The sequence below is a fragment of the Mirounga angustirostris genome, unplaced genomic scaffold, assembly GCF_029215605.1.
Source record: "Mirounga angustirostris isolate CCGP_5_RB_7025 unplaced genomic scaffold, mMirAng1.0.hap1 SCAF_6, whole genome shotgun sequence".
In the NCBI taxonomy this organism is placed as follows: Eukaryota; Metazoa; Chordata; class Mammalia; order Carnivora; family Phocidae; genus Mirounga; species Mirounga angustirostris.
Window position 1 is genome coordinate 65843061 of NW_026991714.1, and position 25715 is coordinate 65868775.

General features: G+C 36.7%; 1 protein-coding gene across 11 annotated transcripts in view; it reads left to right on the forward strand.

The window, feature by feature from the left end:
- Positions 1 to 25715, forward strand: part of CDC42BPA (CDC42 binding protein kinase alpha) — a 347703-nt gene that overhangs the window by 213287 nt on the left and 108701 nt on the right. For 8 of the 11 annotated variants that reach the window (XM_064594441.1, XM_064594443.1, XM_064594442.1 and 5 more), the window contains exons 13-14: positions 3358 to 3600; positions 3858 to 3968. In XM_064594441.1, the coding sequence (XP_064450511.1) occupies positions 3358 to 3600; positions 3858 to 3968 (354 nt within the window). The remainder of the gene's footprint in view (positions 1 to 3357; positions 3601 to 3857; positions 3969 to 25715) is intronic. The other 3 variants (XM_064594448.1, XM_064594451.1, XM_064594452.1) reach the window with 1 other exon arrangement.

Sequence of the window (25715 nt, forward strand, 5' to 3'; positions counted from 1 at the left end):
AGATGTTTGCCTGTTTTATTTTCTCAAAGAACCATCTTTTGCCTTTGTTGATGTTCATTATCCCAACATTTCTGTTTTTTAGTTTATGTCCTGATTTTTATTATCTTCTCATATTGGCAAAAGCATTAATGTGTTCTGTCTCTTTTTATGTGGAATTTCATTGAATTTAAACCGTTTTTTAAGTTTCAATGTAAGTATTTCAAGCTATAAATCTCCCCTTAAGTAAACCTTTTACTGCATCCTCAAGTTTTAATATATCTACTAAACATTTTTGTTGTTTTTTGTTATTTTCACTTTGTTTTTAGTTCTAAATATTTTAACATTCTTTATGACTTTTCTCCTTGACCAGTGAGTTATTATGGAATTTAGCCTTTTTACCTTTGATTTCTATTTTAATGGTGATGATTTTAAAGAACTTGATCTTTAATATCTGTTCTTTGAAATCTGCTGAGACTTGTTTCATGGCCTAGACAGACTGTTAACATTTTTTATTTTTTACTTACTTTTATTATTATTTTTTTAAGATTTCATTTTTAAGTAATCTCTATACCCAGCGTGGGACTTGAACTTACAACCCTGAGATCAGGAGTCACACACTCTACCAACTGAACCAGCCAGGCACCAACAATTTTTAAATGTTCACTATGTGCTTGAGAAGAATAGGGTGCAATATTGGGTGCAAGCTTCTACATATGAAGCTTGATTATCTTCTCTATATTCACTATTTTTTAACTGCTTGGTTTATCTATTAATGATTGTCAAATCGAAACTTCTCATTATGGTCGTGTGTTTACCAATTTTTCTATGATGTTCTTGGCAATTTCTTCATAATTTATTTTGAGTCTGTCTTGTGGAATGCATAAAAGTTTAGAATAGCATTTCTTTCTAGTGTTGAATTTTATCATTGTGTAGGACATTCTCTATCCTTAATAATAATGCTTTTTCTATTAACGTCTAGATATTATTTTTTTAATTTGGTATAACAAATTTGGCCCTTTTATATTTATTTTGACTACTAATGTGTATAGACATGTTTCTACCAAATTACTTTCTGCTTTACGTTTGTCATGATGCTTTTCCTGTGCCTATCTTTGTTTCCTTTCTTGCCTTTTTAAAATTGTGGTAAAATACATATAATATAAAATCTTTCCTAACCATTTTTAAAATGTACAGTTCAATAGTGTAAAGTACATTCACATTGTTGTGCAGTGAATCTCCAGCATTTTTTCATCTTGCAAAATTTTTTCTTGAATTTTAATTGAAGTGGGGTTTTTTTGTTTTTCTTCCCACTTTACTCACTACTTGTTTTAACAGTTTCTAGTAGCTGCTCTTGAATTTTATCATGCATATTTAACAAAGTCTAAATTTAGTATCTGAAACCATACCTCTCAAACCTTTAACTCTGTTATGTCTTCCCAACATTGGTGGTGTTTTTTACTAATGTTTTACTTATATCCTTTTTGTTTACTGTCCAGATGAGACATTTTTATAATGTAGTCTCATTCACTTGTTTGTTTACATTCACATTTATGTTTACCGGTTTCCTAGTCCTCCATTTCTCTGTCATTATACTTTGCTTTTAAAATTATTTTTCTTTTTCCTGAAGTAAATCTTCAGAGGTTCCTATTTAGTGGAGATCTGATTGTGATAAGCTCTGTCAGTTTTTGTTTATATGAATCTAATTATTTAGCCTCCTACTTGAAAAGGAATTTTTCTGGGTGTACAATTTTAATTACTTTTTTATCTCATTAGAAACATTTCCCCCTGTTTCTATTGTTACTTCTTAGTCTATCCTTTTTTGTTTTTGTTTTTGAGGGTGGAAAATAGGTGATTTGTCTTTTTTCACTGATTTCTTTTAAGGACATTTATTTTTATTTGGTGCTGCACAATTTTATTTTTTAAAAGTTTCTGGATTTGAGCTTTAACATTTTTTTCTTGATTCATAAATGTGGAGCTTACTGCATTGATGAATTCAGGTCTTTAATTTTAACACTTATATTTTTACATTTCTAAATGTTCTACACAGTTGTTTTATAAATCTGCCTGGTCGTTTTTAATAGTCTTTTGTCATTTTCCCATTAAATTGATTTCTTTTTACTTCCTCACATGTTTCATACATACGAATTTTATGTTAATATTTTATAATTCTAATGTCCAAATACCATTGGAGTTTGTTTTTATTGTTTCTGTTCTTTCCTTATGGTTGTTTGTTCTTTGGGTGTTTGGGAATCTATGGTTGTGAGCTCATATTACTGTGCTCATAAAAATCCTACATTTCATTGAGGCTCTTTACTCAAAAATGATTTGCATTTCCTTTTGCCAGAAGGCAGACTTGAGTGCTTTAACTCCCTCTAAGTTTCTCACTTTGATCCGGGAGTTTATTTAGCTTTCTCTCCTTGCTTCTGGCCTAAGGCTTAGTCTCCACATAAGAGCATTCCTTGTTTTACTGTCACTTGTAATGATTCAGTATAATTTTTTAAAATCTCACAAATATCCATTCCATTTCACAAATCTTTATTTTTTATTGTTATGTTAATCACCATACATTACATCATTAGTTTTTTTTTTTAATATTACAAAATCTTTTAATTGGTATTAATATTACAACAGAGATGGACAATTCCATACTCCCCTGCTGCCTACTACAGATTGCATTTTATTATTTAAATGGTTTGAAGAGATAATTAAAATGTTTCTTTAATATGTTTCTTTAAATTTTTTATTGTTATGTTAATCCCCATACATTACATCATTAGTTTTTGATGTAGTGTTCCATGATTCATTGTTTGTGAATAACACCCAGTGCTCCATTCAATACATGCCCTCTGTAATACCCTTCACCAGGCTGACCCATCCCCCACCCCCTCCCCTCTAGAACCCTCAGTTTGTTTCTCAGAGTCCATAGTCTCTCATGGTTCGTCTCCCTCTCCAATTTCCCCCCCTTCATTTTTCCCTTCCTACTATCTTTTTTTTTTTAACATGTAATGTATTATTTGTTTCAGAGGTACAGGTCTGTGATTCAACAGTCTTACACAATTCACAGCGCTCACCATAGCACATACCCTTTATTTTGACCATCGTATCTGGTGTTCCTATACTCTTTATTTATTTGTAGAATCTAAGGTACTGGCAGATTAAATCAGCTGTTCATCACAGTTAGCATGTTAGCATCAGGAATCGAGAATAATAACAGAGCACCCTGCTATTCATATCTGTTCAGAAGTAGTTGATTTCTTTTAATTTTGTCCTCAGATGAATAATTTTGGCTCTTCTTGACTTCATGATAGCTACTTTGATAGCCAAAATTGGTCCCTAGGTTGCAGAATTGGTAACTTTATTCTTTTTACAAAACTGTAGGAACTAGTCCAGGCTAGTGAGCGATTAAAAAACCAGTCCAAAGAGCTGAAAGACGCACACTGTCAGAGGAAACTGGCCATGCAGGAATTCATGGAGATCAATGAGCGGCTAACAGAATTGCACACCCAAAAACAGAAACTTGCTCGCCATGTCCGAGATAAGGAAGAAGAGGTGGACCTGGTGATGCAAAAAGTTGAAAGCTTAAGGCAAGAACTGCGCAGAACAGAGAGAGCCAAAAAAGAGGTTAGTAGTCAGGCAGATTTTCTAGTGCCCATGGGGTAGTGATTAAAGCTGCTTTTCCAGATTAGTGGAATAATGTATATCTCCTTCTTTAATTGTTGAAAACCTTTTTTTTTTTTTTTAGTTTGGTTATTTTATTAAATACGAATTTCAACATTTGAGTTATCTTCTTGTTATAAGGTAAATTCCCATGGGGAAAAGCATTTTATTGGAAAAACAATTATAACCATGACATCTGCTCTTTTAATTTTATTTTAAAGCTGGAAGTTCATACAGAAGCTGTGGCTGCTGAAGCATCTAAAGACAGGAAACTGCGTGAACAGAGCGAGCATTATTCTAAGCAACTGGAAAATGAATTGGAGGGACTAAAGGTAGCGTCTGATTTCACATTTGTGAAGTTGAATTAATTTTCTTCTCTTTAGGCTTAACAGGAGTGTTAATTTATGTACTCTCTTTGACGTGGAGTAAAAACTAGCTATCCTTCAAACCTAGTATTCTTAATTCTCATTCCTACTAGTAGAAAGCTGATGTAGACTTCCTCAACATTCTGGAAGGAAAGGGAAGGTTGTGTTTAGTGTGGAGAAGAAATCTATTGGAAAAGAGCTCAAAATATTTAGGTGGACAAGATTGGGGGGCATGGTTAGATAACCAGACCCTCTATTTTATAAATGACATAGGAGAGGCTCAAGGATAGCTCTGCAGATACTTCTGTTAGGTGGGATGAGATGATAATGGGCATGGGCCAACACATCTGAGCAGAAGTGCTTAGCAAAGGAAATCCTGTGTCAGCTTTAGAGTTGGACTGCTTGGTTTTACCTCCTAGCCTCATCAGTTACTAGCCATGTAATGCTGGACAAAACATTTAACCTCCACTTTAATTTTCCTATCTGTAAAACCCTATCTTACTGGTTTTATGTAGGGAGTATATGCATATATATGTAAAGCGCTCAATAACTCTTAGCTTTGATAATAATGTATATGTCAAAGTGAGAGAATTGGGATTAAATTGACATCCTAATTCTACAACACTAAATTAAAATCTGAATATGATGCCTGCCTTTTCTTCACTCTGACCTTAGCAAAACCGTCTCCTCTGTGCTGTCCACCAGCCTTCACCTACACCTTCTACTTGCATAACCATGCACAGTCTAGTCTTACTCATCTGGCAAATATAAGAATCAAGTTGAATGTCATCTCAGGGAGTCTGTGCTACTATAGAATTCTGTTAATAACTTTAGCATAGCTTTTATTGTATTTATCCACAAAATGTCTCCCTGCCTAAACTGTGACCAAACCTATTGAAAACATGTACATATAGTATTAACCTGGCTCAGGGCCAGATTTTAATACTTGTTTAATAATTGTGTTAAATCAATGAATGAATGTAGAATTGGTCAGAACTTTTTCTCTGCCTATTGAATATTAGTGGTTGCAAATGAGTTTTCTCTACTATATATATAAACTCTAGATTTTATTTCTTATTTTAGGGATTGATTTATTTGTTTTTAATTTTTTGCTTTATCATGATTGCACAGTCTTGGTCACCTTTCCCAAGTAGAGGTGTTTCTCCTATGTACTTATGCTTCTGTAACAGGATTAGTGTATGGAACTCATTACATTACTGTCTCAAATAATTTTCAGTCAGGGACTGTTTTGTTTCCAGCACTGGTTTTGGTGATTTGGGTAACAAACAATTATAAAGTACAGACTAGAAGGAAGCTTAGAGATTATTTGCATTTGAGGAAATTGAGACCCAAAAGAGTTAAGGATTATGTAGTCATAAGTGATAAAGTATAGTTTAAATATAGATTATTATTAAATATGGATTTTCTAACTCAGTGCCATGTTCTAGCCACTAGTCTGCTTTTTTTTTTCTGTAATAAATACTGCTGCTCTGAAAGCTTTGAATCACATGTATTTACTGACTAATCAAATGTGCATAATCGCTTGTATCATTTATAAATTTGAGATAATAATAGAACTACCCAATGTTAATGCATTTAAAATGCTTTGCCCAGGGCCTGGCAGAAAGTAAAGGCTCAGCAAGTTGGCTGTGATTATTATCATACTATAATTTCTTGAGGATATTTTCTAAAACTGGAATATCTTGGTTTAATTTCTTATAAACCTATTTTGAATTGGTTTTGAAACCTATTTTGACCATTCTAAAAGGCTGTAGGAACGAATAACAGAAAATTCAGTATCCCATTTCCAATAATGCATAGAACATATAGACAGAAGATCAGTAAGGATAAAAAGGTCTTGAACAACACTATAACCAACTAGACCTTCCACTCAACACAGCAGAACACACATTCTTCTCAAGGGCACATGGTATATTCTCCAGGATAGGCCAGATGTTAGGCTACAAAACTAGTCTCAAAAATATAAGAAGATTGAAGTCATACAAAATATCTTCTCCAGCCACAATGGAATGAAGCCAAAAGTCAGTAACATAAGGAAAACTGGAATGTTAAAAAATATGTGGAAATAAAACAAGATACCCTTAATCAGTGGATCAAGGAAGAAATCAAGGGGAATTAGAAAAATACCTACAGAGGAATCAAATGAAAACACCACACTGGATGCAGTGCTCAGAGATTTATAGCTGTAAATAACTATATTTAAAAAAGAAGAAAGGTCTCAAATCAGTTACATAATTTTATATCTTATGGAACTAGAAAAATAAGAGCAAAGGAAACTCAAAGCTAGCAGAAGGAAGGAAGAAAGGAAGATTAGAGCAGAGTTAAATAAAATGAGAATAGAAAAATAATGAGAATGAAATGAAAAGTTGATTCTTTTGAAAGATAAACAAGATTGACAAACCGTTAGCTAAAAGCATACAAATTACTTAAAATGACTCAAGAAAAAAAATAGAAAATCTAATAGACATATAACAAAAAGTTGTAATCAGTAATAAGAAGACTTCTGACAAAGAAAAGTCCAGGGCCAGATGCTTCCACTAGTGAATTAAACCAAAGATTTAAAGAAGAATGAACACCAATCCCTCTTAGACTTCTCCAAAGATGACAAGAGTAGGAAGTACTTCTCAACTCATCCTTTAAGGTCAGCATTACCCTGATACCAAAGCCATATTAAGAACATTACAAGAAAAGAAAATTACAGACCAGTATTTGTAATGAATATAGATGTATAAATCCCCAGCAAAATGCTGGCAAACCAAGTCCAAAACCATATTTAAAAGATTATGCACCATGACAGTGGTTTATTTCAGGAATATAAGGGTGGTTCAATGTAAAAAAATAATATAATACATGACATTAATAGGACCTGGAAGGGGGGATGATTATCTTAATTGAAGCACATAAGTCATTCACAAAATCCAACATCCTTTCAAAATGAGAACTCCCAGAAAACTAGGAATAGAAGGAAACATGTTCAACATGATAAAAGATATTTATGAAAAGTCCACAGTTAACATCATACTCAATGTTGAACAAACAAAAACTTTCTTCCTAACATTAGGAATGAGACAAGGATGCCCATGTTTACCACTGCTATGTAATATTCTACTGGAGTATCTAGCCAGAAGAATTAGACAAGAAAAAGAAATAAAAGGCATCCAAACTGGAAAGGAAGAAGTAAAACTATCTCTGTTCACAGATCACATGACCCTTTATATAAAAATATTCAAAAGAATACTACCAGTTTCCAGTCCAGCATATAAGAAGCTTGGAAGCCACTATGTTTGAACAAGTAAAAAGCTGAATAAATAGAAAAACCAACAACTCTTCTTATACCTGTAGGAGAAGTGACATCACAGAATAAGCTGCTGCCCCTAAATTTGGAGAGACTAACAGGCAAATACAGAGACTCACAACTTAGCAGAAACCTTTGTAGGAATCAGTGCCAGTGTTTGGAAACCTGAACTACAACTGAGAAATCATTAGAGGCTCAGTGTAGACGGGTCTGAGATATAAAATCTCCAGGGAACCCAGTCAGTGGGGGTGCTTTTGTGAGTTTTGCCTCCTGGACCTCTACCAGGTTCTCACAATGAGTATCAGAGCAAAATGCCTTGTGCTAACAATAGGGGAAACCATTTGGAAATATGCCAGAGTATCCTGTTCCTCTTAACAAGGTCTGCCCTCAGGAGAAACTCTTCAACCAGAACTGAACTTGCTCAAGTTTTATCAGAGCCCAGTGGACTTGAGAGAAGGAAGACACCCAATCCCAACCTGCTGTAGTCATCCTGTCCAAACTAAGGGGGAGAGAATAGCTGACAAGGTTGTCTGACTTTTATAGTCCAGAGGCACCAGCTCAATAAAACAGTGATATCTAATCCTAGGACTATAGAACACTTTCCCTTCCCCCACAACTTACTGCCACATTACTAAAAGCCTATTTACAGCTGTTCCTTTTACCCAGCACATCATGTGCCGCCTATCAACAAAAAATTATAAGATATACTGAAAGACAGGGGCGCCTGGGTGGCTCAGTTGGTTAAGCGACTGCCTTCGGCTCAGGAGTCCCGGGATCGAGTCCCGCATCGGGCTCCCTGCTCAGCGGGGAGTCTGCTTCTCCCTCTGATTCTCCCCCTCTCATGCTCTCTCTCTCTATCTCATTCTTTCTCTCAAATAAATAAATAAAATCTTAAAAAAAAAAAAAAGATATACTGAAAGACAAAACACAGTTGGAAGGGACAAAGCAAGCATCAGAACCAGACTCAGATATGGCAGAGATGTTGAAATTATGAGATTGGGAGTTTAAAACTATGATTAATTGATGTGCTGAGGGCTTTAATGGGAAAGTAGAGAACATGGAAGAATTAAATGAACAATGTAAAGAGAGGTGGAAATTCTAAGAAAGAACCAAAAAGGAAAAGCTGAGAAAAGAATTTCTGAGCTTGAGGATATCTAAGTAGAAACTGACAAAAGTGAAAGGCAAAAAGGAAAAAGATTGAAAAAAAAAAAAAGAGAGAGAATATCCAAATACTGTGGAGCAACTATAAAAGTTATAACATAGGTCTAATGGGAATACCAGAATGAGAAGAAAGAAAGGGACAGAAGAAATATTTGAAACAATAATGACTGAGAATTTTCCCCAAATTAGTATCAGACACCAAACCACCGATCCAGGAAGGTCAGAGAATACCAAGTAGGATAAATGCGGAAAGAACTACACCTAGAGATACCATTTTCAAATTATAGAAAGTCAAAAATAAACAAAAATCCTGAAAGCCAAAGCAAAAAAATAGAGGATATAAGACAAGGATTGCACATGACTTCTTAGAAACTCATGCAAACAAGAAGAGAGTAGAGGTGAAATATTTAAAGTGTTGAGAGAAAAGGAGTAGAAGACAAAAATAGGAATAAAGAACAAGGGCAATAAATAGAAGACAGTAGCAAATATGGTAGATATTAATCCAAAAATATCAGTAGTCACTTAGAATATCAGTGGTCTAAGTACATCAGTTATAAAATAGAGATTGTGTCAGATTGGATCAAAAAATATCCAACTGTATGTTGTCTATAAGAAGCCCACTTTATTGTTTTTTTAAAGATTTTCTTTATTCATTTGAGAGAGAGAGAGAGAGAACGACACAGAGAGCACAAGCAGGGAGGGGAGAGGAAGAGGGAGGGGAGAGGCAGGCTCCCACTGAGCTGGGAGCCCTATGTGGGGCTCTATCCCAGGTCCTGGAGATCATGACCTGAGCTGAAGGCAGATGCTTAACCATCTGAGCCACCCAAGCGCCCAAGAAACCCACTTTAAATATAGAGGCAGATATAGATTAAAAGTAAATGGATGAAGAAAGATATCATGCTAACACCAATGAAAAGAAAGTGGGAGTAGCTATATTAATTTCAGAGTGGAATTCAGAGTAAGGAAAGTTCTTTAGGAATAAAAAAGGCATCACATAATGATAAAGGAATCAGTTATTCAAGAAGAAGTAGCAAAACTTAACACGTAGACATGTAAATGTGTGAGTGCAAAAACTGATAGCTCTGCAAGGAAAAACAGATGAATCTACTATTATAGGTGGAAACTTCAGCACCCCTATTTCAGAAATGAAGACAGGAGGCGTAAAATCGGTAAGGACATAGGTGAGCTCAACAGCATCATCAGTCACATGGATATAAGGCAAATCTACAGACTGCTTCATATAACAGCAGAATATGCATTCTTCTCAAGCTCACATGGAACATCCACCAAAATAGACCACACATTCTGGTCTATAAAACAAACCTTAACAAATCCTTAAGAAATTTAAGAGATTAGGAGTCATTCAACGGCTGCTCTCAGACCAAAGTGGAATTAAACTAGATGTCAACACCAGAAATATAGCTGGAAAAAATTCCAAAATATTTCTAAATAACTTCTAAATAACACATGAGTTAAAGAAAATGTCTTGAGAAAATTTTAAATATTTTGAACTAAATAGAAATGAAAACAAGTTTAACTTACTAAAATTTGTGGGATATAGTGAAAGCAGTGTATAACATTGAATGCATATATAAGAAAGAAAAAGATCTAAAATTAATCATCTTTCACTTTAGATACTAGAAAGAGAAGAGCAAATTAAATCTGAAGTAAACAGAAGAAAACAAATAATAAAAATTAGAGCCAAAACTGATTAAATTGGAAACAGGAAAAAAATCAATGAAATCAAAGCTTATTCTTTGAAAAGATAGTAAAATTGGTTAAGTCTTTTCTCAGGCTAATTAAGAAAAAAAGAGATCCCTTTCATCTATTTTTGATAGTAATTATATCAACAAGCCTCCCAGCATTAAACTGTTCTAACCTTTGGGAATCAGTTGCTCATACAATAATCGAATTCCAATACAGCAATGGGTTAGGATTGTTAACATTTTATTAACAAGTTTTGTTGTTAAATTTATACTGAGATGAGTCTATGATTTTATTATTTGTATGCTCTTTTGGTTGGGTTTTGTTTCAGGGTTATGTTAACTTTATATAAAGGGAAGCTTTCCCTTTTCTTTGTACTCATGGAAATAAACTTTTTGAAATCTGAAAGAATTCTTCTATAACACATTCTTTGTTATACTGTAGCTTTATTAATGCTTTATTTTTCATTCATTTTGAGATAATTTGGTTCACTTTCATTTTTCCAGTAAAAATGTCTTTCAAACAGATTTTCAAATTTATAAGCATAGGGGTGAGTACTTTATATAAATTTAATAACTTCCCTGGATACTTGAAAAGAAGGGGATTACCTGTCGATAATAGTTTATATTATTTCATACACTTGCATTTCTCTTGACACTATAGTTTCTCGTTAAAGTTTTCTGTAATAAATCTTTTTGCAAAGAATATAGTGGCTCTGTTTTGCATGCTGTGCTTTCTGCTATATTTTTAAAACTCTTATTATAAAATAAAATACAGATAAAACCAAAAATAAAAAAGAGAGAAGACACTACTAATATTAGAAATCAAAAAGGGGACATCCCTACATATCCTATGTACATCAAAAGGTTAATAAAGGAATAATGTGAATAACTTTGTGCACACAAATTTGATAACCTAGATGAAATGGAGCAGTTCCTTTTTTTTTTTTTAAAGATTTTATTTATTTATTTGAGAGAGAGAATGAGAGAGAGCGAGCACATGAGAGGGGGGAGGGTCAGAGGGAGAAGCAGACCCCCCGCAGAGCAGGGAGCCCGATGCGGGACTCGATCCCAGGACTCCATCCCAGGACTCCAGGATCATGACCTGAGCCGAAGGCAGTCGCTTAACCAACTGAGCCACCCAGGCGCCCTGGAGCAGTTCCTTGAAAGACACAAGCTGCCAAAGCTGACACAGAAGAAATAAATAATCTGAAGAGGATTCTGTCTATTAAAGAAATTGGATCAATAATTAATAACCTTCCAGAAAAGCACCAGGACCAGATATGTTCACTGGTGAATTCTACAAAACATGAGGAAGAAGTCATACTAATTTTCTACAATCTCTTTGAGAAGACAGAGGCAGAGGGAATATTTACTAAGTCATTCTATGACACCAGCATTACACTACTAAAACTAGACAAAGACATTACATGAAAAAAGAGCCACAGACCAACATGCCTTATAGACACAGATGAAAAAATCTTCAACAAAATATTAATAAATTGAATCCAACAATATGTAATAAGAATTACACACCATGCCCTAGTGGGATTTTTATCCCATGTATGCAAGACTGACTCAGAATTTTAAAAAAAAAATCAGTGAATAAAATGTATCACATCAATGGACTAAAAAATAAAAATCACATGATCATCTCAATACATGCAAAAAAACCATCTGACAGCATCCAACATCTATTCAAGATAAAAACTGTCAATAAATTCTAAACCTGGTAAAGAATATCTAACAGAAAATGAGCTAACATTATACTTGTGAGAAACTTGACACTTTCCCACTAGGATCAAGAGCATGGTGAAGATGTACCTTTCACCACTACCTTTCAACATTGTATTGGATGTCCTAGCTAATGTAGTAAGACAAGACAAAATAAGAGGTATACAGATTCTGAAAGAAGATGTAAAACTGTCTGTTCAGGGATGACATGATCATCTATATAGAGAATCAAAAAAAGTTGACAAAACAACTGGAACTAATAAGCCATTATAGGAAGATTGCAGGATACAAGGTTAATACACAGCCAGTCACTTTCCTGTATAACGGTCATGAACAAGTGGAATTTGACATTTAAAACTCAATACTATTAATATTAGTACCCATAAAAATGAAATACTTAGGTATAAATATAATAAAATATGCACAAGAGCTATATGGGGAAAACTATAAAACTCTGATAAAAGAAATCAAAGAAGAACTAAATAAATGGAGATATTCCATGTTCATGGATAAGAAGATTCAATATCATCAAGATTCAGTTCTTTCCATCTTAATCTATAGATTTAATGCATTCCCAGTCAAAATCCTAGCAAGCCTTTTTGTGGATGTCATCAAACTAAACCTAACGTTTATATGGAGAGACAAAAGACCTAGAATAGCCAATACCGTAGTGAAGGAAAAGAACACAATTGGAAGACTGACACTACCTGACTTCAAGATTTACCATAAACCTGCAGTAATCAAGACCATGTGGTACTGGCAAATGAATATACAGATAAGTCCTTTTTTTTCAAAGATTTATTTATTTATTTATTTGAGAGAGAGAGAATGAGAGAGAGCAAGCACATGAGAGGGGGGAGGGTCAGAGGGAGAAGCAGACTCCCCGCCGAGCAGGGAGCCCGATGCGGGACTCGATCCAGGGACTCCAGGATCATGACCTGAGCCGAAGGCAGTCGCTTAACCAACTGAGCCACCCAGGCGCCCCAGATAAGTCATTTTTAACAAAGGAACAAAGGCAGTATAATGGAGTAAAGATTGTCTTTTCAACAAATGGTGCTGAACAACTAGACAGCCACATTACTGAATGAATGAATGAATGAATGAATGAATGAATGAATAGAACTGTAATTACACCCTTTACAAAAATTAACTTCAAATGGATCAGAGGCCTAAATGTAAAACATGAAACTATAACACTCCTAGGGGATAACATAGAAGAACTAGATCACCTAGGACAGTGACTTCTTACATACAGCACCAAAGGCACAATTCATGAAATAAAGAATTGATACGTTAGACTTCACTGAAATTAAGCATTTCTGCTCTGCAAAAGACACTAAGAAGAAAATGAAAAGATGAGGCACAGACTGCGAAAAACTACAGATTTATCCAATAACTTTTAAAACTCAATAATTAGAAAACAAACGACCCCAGGGTTGCAAGACCAACACGCAGTAAGTAGTTGTGTTCCTATATGCCAGCAATGAACAATCCACAGAGGAAATTGTGAAAGCAATTCCAGTTACAATAGTAGCTAAAAGAATAGAGTACCATGGAATAAATTTAACCAAGAAAGTTAAAGACTTGTGTACTGAAAATTAGAGAACACTGCTGAAAGATATTAAAGGAGGCATAAATAAATGGAAAGACATTCCACATGTATGGTTAGGATAACTTAATTTTTTTTCTTTTTTAAAAAATTTTTTTATTCTTATGTTAATCACATACATCATTAGTTTTTGATGTAGTGTTCCATGATACTTTGTTTGCGTATAACACCCAGTGCTCCATGCAATACGTGCCCTCCTTAATACCCATCACCAGGCTAACGCATTTCCTTGCCCCCCTCCCCTCTAAAACCCTCAGTTTTTTTCTCGGAGTCCATAGTCTCTCATGGTTCATGTCCCCCTCCGATTTCCCCCCCTTCATTTTTCCCTTCCTTCCCAAGGTCCTCCATGCTATTCCTATGTTCCACAAGTAAGTGAAACCATATGATAATTGACTTTCTCTGCTTGATTTATTTCACTTAGCATAATCTCCTCCAGTCCCATCCATGTTGATGCAAAGGTTTGGGTATTCACTGTTTCTGATGGCTGAGTAACATCTTTTTTATCCATTCGTCTGTTGAAGGGCATGTCGGCTCTTTCCACAGTTTGGCTATTGTGGACATTGCTGCTATAAACATTGGGGTGCATATGGCCCTTCTTTTCACTACATCTGTGTCATTGGGGTAAATATCCAGTAGTGCAATTGCTGAGTCATAGGGTAGCTCTGTTTTTAATTTTTTGAGGAACCTCCACACTGTTTTCCAAAGTGGCTGTACCAACTTGCATTCCCACCAACAGTGTAAGAGTGTTCCCCTTTCTCCACAACCTCTCCAGCATTTGTTGTTTCTTGCCTTAGGATGACTTAATATTGTTTAAATGTCTGTGTTACCCAAAGTCATGTACAAGTTCATCACAATTCCTAGTAAAATTCCAACAGCCCTTTTTGCAGAAATGGAAAATATAATCCTGAAATTCATATGGAATTGCAAGTGGCCCCAAGCAGCCAAACTGTTGTGAAAAAGAAAAACAGAATTGGAGGACTCAAACTTCCCAGTTTCAAAAGTTGCTGCAAAGTTACAGAAACAGAAGGAGTGTGGTACTGGCATAAGAATAGAAACACAAGCCACTGGAATAGAATTCAGAGTCAAGAAGTGAACTCTTGCATCTGTGGCCAAGTGATTTTTTATGTCGTCCTAAATCTGTTCAGTGAGGAGAGAACAGTCCCTTCAATTTATGTGCTGGGACAACTGTATTTCTACCTGCAAACAAATTTGGACCCCTACTTCATACCATATAAAACAATTTATTCAAAATGGATCAACCTAAATATAAGAGCTATAACTATAGAACTCTTAGAAGAAAACCTTGGGTAAGTATTCATGACCATGGCATGGATTCTTAACTATGACACTGAAAGCAGAAGCAAAAAAAATTTTTTTATAAATTGGACTTCATCAAAATAAAAACTTGTGTGCATTGCATCAAAGGACATTTTTAAGGAAATGGAAGAAATTATTTGCAAATCAAGTATCTGGTAAGAGTTTGATAACCAGAATATATAAACAAGTCCTTCAGTTGAACAACAAAAGGACAAACTACCCAATCAAAAAATGGGGAAATAACTTGAATAGACATTTCTCCAAAGAGGATATTTTAATAGTCCATAAGCCCACAAAAAGATGTTCAACATCATTAGTCATTAGGGAAATGAAGTTAAGATACCACTCCATACCTACTAGGATAGCTAAAATGGGGTGGGAGGGGAGGGTTTGAAAGGAACAAAACAAGTGTTTGCAAGAATGTGAAAACAGTTTGGTGGTTCCTCAAAAAGGTAAACATAGAGTTACCACATGACCCAGCAATTCAACTCCTAGGTATGTACCCTGAAGAATTGTAAGCAAGGACTTAAACAGATACTTGTACACCAGTGTTTTTTGAAGCATTATTACAATTATCAAAAGGTAGAAATAGCTCAAGTGTCCATCAACAGATGAAGAAGCAAAATACAGTTTTTACATGCAATGGAATATCATTCAGCCATCAAAGGGGGTGACTCTCTGATACATGGCCCAACATGGATGAATCTTGAAAACTTTATGCTAAGTGAAAGATGCCAGACAAAAAAGAACAAATATTGTACAACTCTACTTGCCTGAAGCATCTAGAATAGGCAGATTTATTGAGATAAAAAGTAGAATCAAGGTTACCAGGGACCAGGTAGAGTGGGTAATGGGGAGTTATTCTTGAATGGTTAGAGAATTTCTCTTTGGGATAATAAAAAAGTTTTGGAAATACATAGTGGTCATAGTTGCACAACATTCTGAATGTAATTAATAGCTGAATTCTACACTTAAAATGAATTCTACTCTTAAAATGGTTAAAATGGCAAAACTTTATGGTATATGTATTTTAGTACTTAAAATTAACCATAAACCATTGAATTATACACTTTAAATGGGTGAATAATATGGTGTGTGAATAGTATCTCAATAAGGCTGTTGAAAAAAAAAATACTTTTCAGTTCTTGTGATCATGTACTACAAGAGCTTTTTACCCTGTTGTATTAGTTTGCTGGGGCTGCTACAAATTACCACAAACTGGGTGGCCTAAGAAACCGGAATTTATTGTCTCAATCATTGCAACTAGATGTCTGAAATTAAAGTATTGGTGGGGTTGGCTTCTGATGGCTTGCATTCCTTGGCTTATGTATCACCTGGATCTCTGCCTTCTTCCTGTGTACAATACCATGAGTCCAAATTTCTTCTTTTTATAAGGACATAGTTCTATTGGGCCCACCCTAATGACCTCATTTTAAGTCAATTAGTTCTGTAAAGACCCTACTTTTATTTTCTTTTTTTCCAGTCTTATTGAGATAAAATTGACAAATAAAAATTGTATATTTTTTTTTTAATTTTTTTATTCTTATGTTAATCCCCTTACATTACAACATTAGTTTTAGATGAAGTGTTCCATGATTCATTGTTTGTGCACAACACCCAGTGCTCCATGCAGAATGTGCCCTCCTAAATACCCACCACCAGGCTAACCCATCCTCCCACCCCCCTCCCCTCTAGAACCCTGTTTGTTTTTCAGAGTCCATCGTCTCTCATGGTTCGTCTACCCCTCCGATTTCCCCCGCTTCATTCTTCCCCTCCCGCTACCTTCTTCTTCTTCTTCTTTTTTTTTTTTTTTCTTAACATATATTGCATTATTTGTTTCAGAGGTACAGATCTGAGATTCAACAGTCTTGCACAATTCACAGCGCTTACCAGAGCACATACACTCCCCAGTGTCTATCACCCAGTCCCCCCATCCCTCCCACCCCACCCCCCACTCCAACAACACTCAGTTTGTTTCCTGCGATTAAGAATTCCTCATATCAGTGAGATCATATGATACATGTCTTTCTCTGTTTGACTTATTTCACTCAACATAATACCCTCCAGTTCCATCCACGTCGTTGCAAATGGCAAGATCTCATTCCTTTTGATGGCTGCATAATATTCCATTGTATATATATACCACATCTTCTTTATCCATTCATCTGTCGATGGACATCTTGGCTCTTTCCACAGTTTGGCTATTGTGGACATTGCTGCTATAAACATCGGGGTGCACGTAGCCCTTCGGATCCCTACTTTTGTATCTTTGGGGTAAATACCCAGTAGTGCAATTGCTGGATCATATGGTAGCTCTATTTTCAACTTTTTGAGGAACCTCCATACAGTTTTCCAGAGTGGCTGCACCAGCTTGCATTCCCACCAACAGTGTAGGAGGGTTCCCCTTTCTCCGCATCCCCGCCAACATCTGTCGTTTCCTGACTTGTTAATTTTAGCCATTCTGACTGGTGTGAGGTGATATCTCATTGAGGTTTTGATTTGGATTTCCCTGATGCCGAGCGATATTGAGCACTTTTTCATGTGTCTGTTGGCCATTTGGATGTCTTCTTTGGAAAAGTGTCTGTTCATGTCTTCTGCCCATTTCTTAATTGGATTCTTTGTTCTTTGGGTGTTGAGTTTGATGAGTTCTTTATAGATTTTGGATACTAGCCCTTTATCTGATATGTCATTTGCAAATATCTTCTCCCATTCTGTCGGTTGTCTTTTGGTTTTGTTAACTGTTTCCTTTGCTTTGCAAAAGCTTCTTATCTTGATGAAGTCCCAATAGTTCATTTTTGCCCTTGCTTCCCTTGCCTTTGGCGATGTTTCTAGGAAGAAGTTGCTTCGGCTGAGGTCAAAGAGGTTGTTGCCTGTGTTCTCCTTTAGGATTTTGATGGACTCCTGTCTCACATTGAGGTCTTTCAACCATTTGGAGTCTATTTTTGTGTGTGGTGTAAGGAAGTGGTCCAGTTTCATTCTTCTGCATGTGTCTATCCAATTTTCCCAACACCATTTGTTGAAGAGACTGTCTTTGTTCCATTGGACATTCTTTCCTGCTTTGTCGAAGATTAGTTGACCATAGAGTTGAGGGTCCATTTCTGGGCTCTCTATTCTGTTCCATTGATCGATGTGTCTGTTTTTGTGCCAGTACCATGCTGTCTTGATGATGACAGCTTTGTAATAGAGCTTGAAGTCCGGAATTGTGATGCCACCGGCTTTGCTTTTCTTTTTCAATATTCCTCTGGCTATGCGGGGTCTTTTCTGGTTCCATACAAATTTTAGGATTATTTGTTCCATTTCTTTGAAAAAAGTGGATGGTATTTTGATGGGGATTGCATTGAATGTGTAGATTGCTCTAGGTAGCATTGACATCTTCACAATATTTGTTCTTCCAATCCATGAGCATGGAACGTTTTTCCATTTCTTTGTGTCTTCCTCAATTTCTTTCATGAGTATTTTATAGTTTTCTGAGTACAGATCCTTTGTCTCTTTGGTTAGATTTATTCCTAGGTATCTTATGGTTTTGGGTGCAATTGTAAATGGGATCGACTCCTTAATTTCTCTTTCTTCTGTCTTGTTGTTGGTGTATAGGAATGCCACTGACTTCTGTGCATTGATTTTATATCCTGCCACTTTACTGAATTCCTGTATGAGTTCTAGCAGTTTTGGGGTGGAGTCTTTTGGGTTTTCCACATAAAGTATCATATCATCTGCAAAGAGTGAGAGTTTGACTTCTTCTTTGCCAATTTGGATGCCTTTGATTTCTTTTTGTTGTCTGATTGCTGTGGCTAGGACTTCCAATACTATGTTGAATAGCAGTGGTGATAGTGGACATCCCTGCCGCGTTCCTGACCTTAGGGGGAAAGCTCTCAGTTTTTCCCCATTGAGAATAATATTTGCTGTAGGTTTTTCATAGATGGCTTTTATGATATTGAGGTATGTACCCTCTATCCCTATACTCTGAAGAGTTTTGATCAAGAAAGGATGCTGTACTTTGTCAAAAGCTTTTTCGGCATCTATCGAGAGGATCATATGATTCTTGTTCTTTCCTTTGTTAATGTACTGTATCACATTGATTGATTTGCGGATGTTGAACCAACCTTGCAGCCCAGGGATAAATCCCACTTGGTCATGGTGAATAATCCTTTTAATGTACTGTTGGATCCTATTGGCTAGTATTTTGGTGAGAATTTTTGCATCCATGTTCATCAGGGATATTGGTCTGTAATTCTCCTTTTTGATGGGGTCTTTGTCTGGTTTGGGGATCAAGGTAATGCTGGCCTCATAAAATGAGTTTGGAAGTTTTCCTTCCGTTTCAATTTTTTGGAACAGTTTCAGAAGAATAGGTATTAATTCTTCTTGAAATGTTTGGTAGAATTCCCCTGGGAAGCCATCTGGCCCTGGGCTTTTGTTTTTTGGGAGATTTTTGATGACTGCTTCAATTTCCTTAGTGGTTATAGGTCTGTTCAGGTTTTCTATTTCCTCCTGGTTCAGTTTTGGTAGTTGATACATCTCTAGGAATGCATCCATCTCTTCCAGGTTATCTAATTTGCTGGCATAGAGTTGCTCATAATATGTTCTTATAATTGTTTGTATTTCTTTGGTGTTGGTTGTGATCTCTCCTCTTTCATTCATGATTTTGTTGATTTGGGTCATTTCTCTTCTCTTTTTGATAAGTCTGGCCAGGGGTTTATCAATCTTGTTAATTCTTTCAAAGAACCAGCTCCTAGTTTCGTTGATCTGTTCTACTGTTCTTTTAGTTTCTATTTCATTGATTTCTGCTCTGATCTTTATGATTTCTCTTCTCCTGCTGGGTTTAGGCTTTATTTGCTGTTCTTTCTCCAGCTCCTTTAGGTGTAGGGTTAGGTTGTGTACTTGAGACCTTTCTTGTTTCTTGAGAAAGGCTTGTATTGCTATATACTTTCCTCTTAGGACTGCCTTTGCTGCATCCCAAAGATTTTGAACAGTTGTGTTTTCATTTTCATTAGTTTCCATGTATTTTTTTAATTCTTCTTTAATTTCCTGGTTGACCCATTCATTCTTCAGTAGGATGCTCTTTAGCCTCCATGTATTTGAGTTCTTTCCGACTTTCCTCTTGGGATTGAGTTCTAGTTTCAAAGCATTGTGGTCTGAAAATAGGCAGGGAATGATCCCAATCTTTTGGTACCGGTTGAGACCTGATTTATGACCTAGGATGTGGTCGATTCTGGAGAATGTTCCATGGGCAGTAGAGAAGAATGTGTATTCCGTTGCTTTGGGGTGGAATGTTCTGAATATGTCTGTGAAGTCCATTTGGTCCAGTGTGTCATTTAAAGTCTTTATTTCCTTGTTGATCTTTTGCTTAGATGATCTGTCCATTTCAGTGAGGGGGATGTTAAAGTCCCCCACTATTATTGTATTGTTGTTGATGTGTTTCTTTGCTTTTGTTATTAATTGCCTTATATAATTGGCTGCTCCCATGTTAGGGGCATAGATATTTACAATTGTTAGATCTTCTTGTTGGATAGATCCTTTAAGTATGATATAGTGTCCTTCCTCATCTCTTATTACAGTCTTTGGTTTAAAATCTAATTTGTCTGATATAAGGATTGCCACCCCAGCTTTCTTTTGGTGTCCATTAGCATGGTAAATGATTTTCCACCCCCTCACTTTCAATCTGGGGGTGTCTTTGGGTCTAAAATGAGTCTCTTGCAGACAGCATATCGATGGATCTTGTTTTTTAATCCAGTCTGTTAGCCTGTGTCTTTTGATTGGGGCATTTAGCCCATTTACATTCAAGGTAACTATTGAAAGATAGGAATTTAGTGCCATTGTATTGCCTGTAAGGTGACTGTTACCATATATTGTCTGTGTTCCTTTTGGTCTATGTTGCTTTTAGGGTCTCTCTTTGCTTAGAGGACCCCTTTCAAGATTTCCTGTAGGGCTGGTTTTGTGTTTGCAAATTCCTTTAGTTTTTTTTTGTCCTGGAAACTTTTTATCTCTCCTTCAATTTTCAATGACAGCCTAGCTGGATAGAGTATTCTTGGCTGCATATTTTTCTCATTTAGTGCTCTGAATATATCCTGCCAGTCCTTTCTGGCCTGCCAGGTCTCTGTGGATAGGTCTGTTGCCAATCTAATGTTTCTACCATTGTAGGTTACATATCTCTTCTCCCGAGCTGCTTTCAGGATTTTCTCTTTGTCTGTGAGACTTGTAAGTTTTACTATTAGATGTCGGGGAGTTGACCTATTTTTATTGATTTTGAGAGGGGTTCTCTGTGCTTCCTGGATTTTCATGCCTGTTTCTTTCCCCAAATTAGGGAAGTTCTCTGCTATAATTTGCTCCATTATACCTTCTGCCCCCCTCTCTCTTTCTTCTTCTTCTGGGATCCCAATTATTCTAATGTTGTTTCGTCTTATGGTATCACTTATCTCTCGAATTCTGCCCTCATGATCCAGTAGTTGTTTATCTCTCTTTTTCTCAGCTTCTTTATTTTCCAGCATTTCATCTTCTATATTACTGATTCTCTCTTCTGCCTCATTTATTCTAGCAGTTAGTGCCCCCATTTTTGATTGCACCTCATTAATAGCCTTTTTGATTTCTACTTGGTTGGATTTTAGCTCTTTTACTTCTCCAGAAAGAGTTTCTCTAATAACTTCCATATTTTTTTCAAGCCCAGCTAGTATCTTTAAAGTGATGATTCTGAACTCTAGATCTGACATCGTACTAATGTCCGTATTGAGTAGGTCCCTGGCAGTCGGTACTGCCTCTTGTTCTTTTTGTTGAGGTGATTTTTTCCGTCTCGTCATTTTGTGCAGAGGAGAATAGATTAATGAGAGAACAAAATGCTAGCAGAGTAACCACGTCCCCAGAAAATATACTCTAAACAAATCAGAAAAGACCTGAAGCAGTGGGATAAGAAGGGGAAAGAGAGAAAAAAAAAAAAAAGAAAAAGATAAAGATAAAAACAACAACAAACAAAAGAACAACAACAAAAGAAAAACCAGAATGTGATCAAATATGATCTATATGGTATATAGATCAGTGCCACACACTAGATTTGGGGTGTGTTTTGGTCTTTTAGAAGAAAGTGTCTCCCAAAATTTTAAAGAAAGAAAAACTTATATATGTACAAAAATAAGGGTTGATATGATGAAGGGATGGAAAATGACTGTAAAAATGGAAATTATAAAAAATTTTATAAAAGGAATTGATAAGAAGTTGTTTGAAAAAAGAAAGAGGATTTAAAAAAAGAAAAAAGAAAAAGAAAAAAAAAGGGAGAGGATGTGATCAGGCAGGGGAATAGAGAACACCATATACTAGAGATTTAGGGTATATTTTAATCTGTTAGAAGAAACTATCTCAAAATTTTAAAGAGAGAACAACTTATATATATAAGCCAAAAATATGGGTAACTACTATGAAGGGATAGAATATGACTCTAAAAATGAAAAATAAAAATGTTTTTTTTTAAAAAAGGGATTGATAAGATGTTGTTTGAAAAAGGGAAAAAGAAAAATTCAAAAAGAAATAAAAAGACAAAAAGACAGTTAAAAAAAAAATTAACTTTAAAAGACTAAGGAATCATGGTAAAAAAGCCGTGAATTCTATGTGCAGTAGTCCCTTAGCGCTGGAGTTCTGCCATTCTCATTGATCGGTAAACTTGGTCTTGGCTGGCTGTTCTCGCTGATCTTCTGGGGAGGGGCCTGTTGCCGTGGTTTCCAAATGTCTCTGCCGGAGGCGGAATTGCCCCGCCCTTGCCCCCTCCCGGCTAAGTAATCTGCTCGGGTTTGCTCTCCGGGGCTTTTGTTCCCTGCGAGCTTTCCGTACAGCTTTGGAGGCGGAGAGTGAAAATGGCGGCCTCCCAATCTCCGCCCCGGAGGAGCCGAGAACTCGGGCCCGCTCCTCAGTGAGCCCCCAGAGAAAAGCCGTCAGCCACTCCCGTCTTCCCGGTCTCCGGCCGCTCTCCGTGCTCACCCGGCCTGTGACCGCGCGCCTCTATCTCCAGCACCCGACCCCGGGTGGAGTCTCCAAACCCAGCAGATCCCTGCGGTGCGCTCCCGCGCAGCTCCGCCTGGGGGAGGAAGGTGAGTCTCCCCGGATCTGCCGCTTGTGGGGTCCCTGCTGGAGGAGCAGGGGCCCGACTGGGCCGCGGATCACGGTCTATGGCCACCCCGAGCTGAGAGCCCGCGCCTGGGCTCCGCCTCTGCAGCCGGCTTCCCCGCTCCGATCCCTGGGAGCTCTGCCGCCCTCAGGCACCCCCGGTCTTTCTGTGACCCCGAGGGTCCTGAGACCACACTGTCCCTAGGGTTCCACCCCCCGCTTAGCCACCAGAGTGACGTCCCTCGGCGGAGCAGACTTGTAAAAGTTCCGATTTTGTGCTCCGCGGCTCTATCACTTGCCAGAAGCGGCCGACGGAGGCCCCTCCCCCGCCGTCTATCCTCCCGAATATCGCCTCGGATTCACTTCTCCGCACGTCCTACCTTCCAGAAAGTGGTCGCTTTTCTGCTGAGACAGTTGTTGCTCTTCTTTTCTTCGATCTCCTGTTGAGTTTGTAGGTGTTCAGAATGGTTTGATCCCTATCCAGCTGAATTCCTGAGAGGAGACGAAATCCAGGTCTCCTACTCCTCCGCCATCTTGCTCCGCCCCCCCAAAAATTGTATATATTTAAGGTATAAAATGTGATGTCTACATATATGTGTACATTGTGGAAATACATACCACAACAAGCTAATTAACATACCCTCATACCCTCACTTAGTTATCTTTTTTTTTTTTTTTTGGCTGAGAACAATTAAGATCCACCCTCTTAGAAATTTCAAGTACATAATACAGTATTGTTAACTTTAGTCACCCTGCTTTACCTTATATCTCCAGAACTTACTCATCCTACCTGTGTGAAATTTTTGTACTCTTTCACGAACATTCTCCCATTTCCTCCACTCCCCCCTTGGCAACTACCATTTTACCCTCTGCTCCTCAGAGTTTGACTTTTTTAGATTCCACATTTAAGTCAGATCATGCAGTATTTGAGACCATATTTTTAAATACACATTCTGAGGGGCGCCTGGGTGGCTCAGATGGTTAAGCGTCTGCCTTTGGCTCAGGTCATGATCCCAGGGTCCTGGGATGGAGTCCCACATCGGGCTCCCGGCTCAGCGGGGAGCCTGCTTCTCCCTCTGACCCTCTCCCCTCTCATGCTGTTTCTCTCTCGCTTGCTCTCTAAAAAATAAATAAAATCTTTAAATAAATAAATAAATAAATAAATAAATAAATAAATAAATACACATTCTAAGGTACTGGTGGTTAATGCTTTAAATGAATTTTGGAGGGACATAATTCACCCTTAACACCTGTATTTTTCACTTGAAAGTGTGAGACAAGCATTTACATTCATTACATAACTATCACATAATTTTATTTTTTTTTTTTAAGATTTTTTTATTTATTTGACAGAGAGGGACACAGCGAGAGAGGGAACACAAGCAGAGGGAGGGAGAAGCAGCCTTCCTGCCGAGCAGGGAGCCCGATGTGGGGCTCGATTCCAGGACCCTGGGATCATGACCTGAGCCAAAGGCAGACGCTTAACGACTGAGCCACCCAGGCGTCCCACTATCACATAATTTTAATGATATTAGAAGGATATCCACTTAATCCAGTTCTCTACTATTGATAATTTATGTTTCACTTTTGCAACACTGTCATTACAATGAACACTTTTGTGCATTGCCTTTTTGATATTATTTCTTAGAACAGATACCTAGAAATGAAATTGTCAGATCACTTTAAGGCACTAAATGCAGGCCACAAATTGTTGCAAGTATAAGAGGCATTTCTTGCCTTATTAGTAGATTGTTTATTAATTATATTTTTTCTTTGTGAATTATTCCTTTAAGTTATTTGCCTTTTTAATTTTAGAGTCTGAATATTTCTCTTACAATTCATATAAACTCTTCAATAGCGAAAATGATACTTTTTCTTCCATTTTTCTACAACTATTTATTCATTTATCTTTTGACCTTTAATTTTGGTCTTGTTTCCTTTTCAAATCACAGGAGGTTTGTTCTTATTTTCCTTGGTGTTTCTTTTATTGCTCAGAGTTTGTTAAGTATGTAATTCTGCCTTTTCCTGGGTGTTTCTATTGGGTTTAAAAATATTTAATTCTAGGGGTGCCTGGGTGGCTCAGTCGTTAAGCGTCTGCCTTCAGCTCAGGTCATGATCTCAGAGTCCTGGGATCGAGCCCCACATCGGGCTCCCTGCTTGGCTGGAAGCCTGCTTCTCCCTCTCCCACTCCCCCTGCTTGTGTTCCCTCTCTCGCTGTGTCTCTCTCTGTCAAAAAAAAAAAAAAATTTAATTCTAGTCACATATACTTCTGTATACTTCTAAATATATTTTTTTCATGGTTTATATCCTTTATTTTTCAAGAAAATTAATTATCATGACTCAGTATTCATTAGCTAAAGCAATGTCTAACAACGGATGAACAAAGATGATTTATTTTTCTGAATGTACAAAATTCTGTCTCTTGAAAAAATTTCAACCACATAACCTCCCTTTTGACAATGTTGTGAAATTGTCCTGTGATTTCATTCAGATATTTATAAACTACACCATAGGAGATAAGTTATTTTTTTAATAATACAGTATAATGAACATCTTGTTCATGCAACTGTCCATGTACTTAGCTCTCCCTACCAAAACCTATCAGTGCTTACTTAGAATTGTGCTTGGTTTAACAAACATCATATATACAATCTAACAACCCCTAAATAGTTATCAGTTTATTAAACTATTGAGAAGTGTGGGGAAAAAACTTCTAAAAATATTTAAATCTAAGTTACCTGGAATTTGTTTTGCTAGATGGGATGTTGTGAGAATCATTTTGTTCTTTTGTT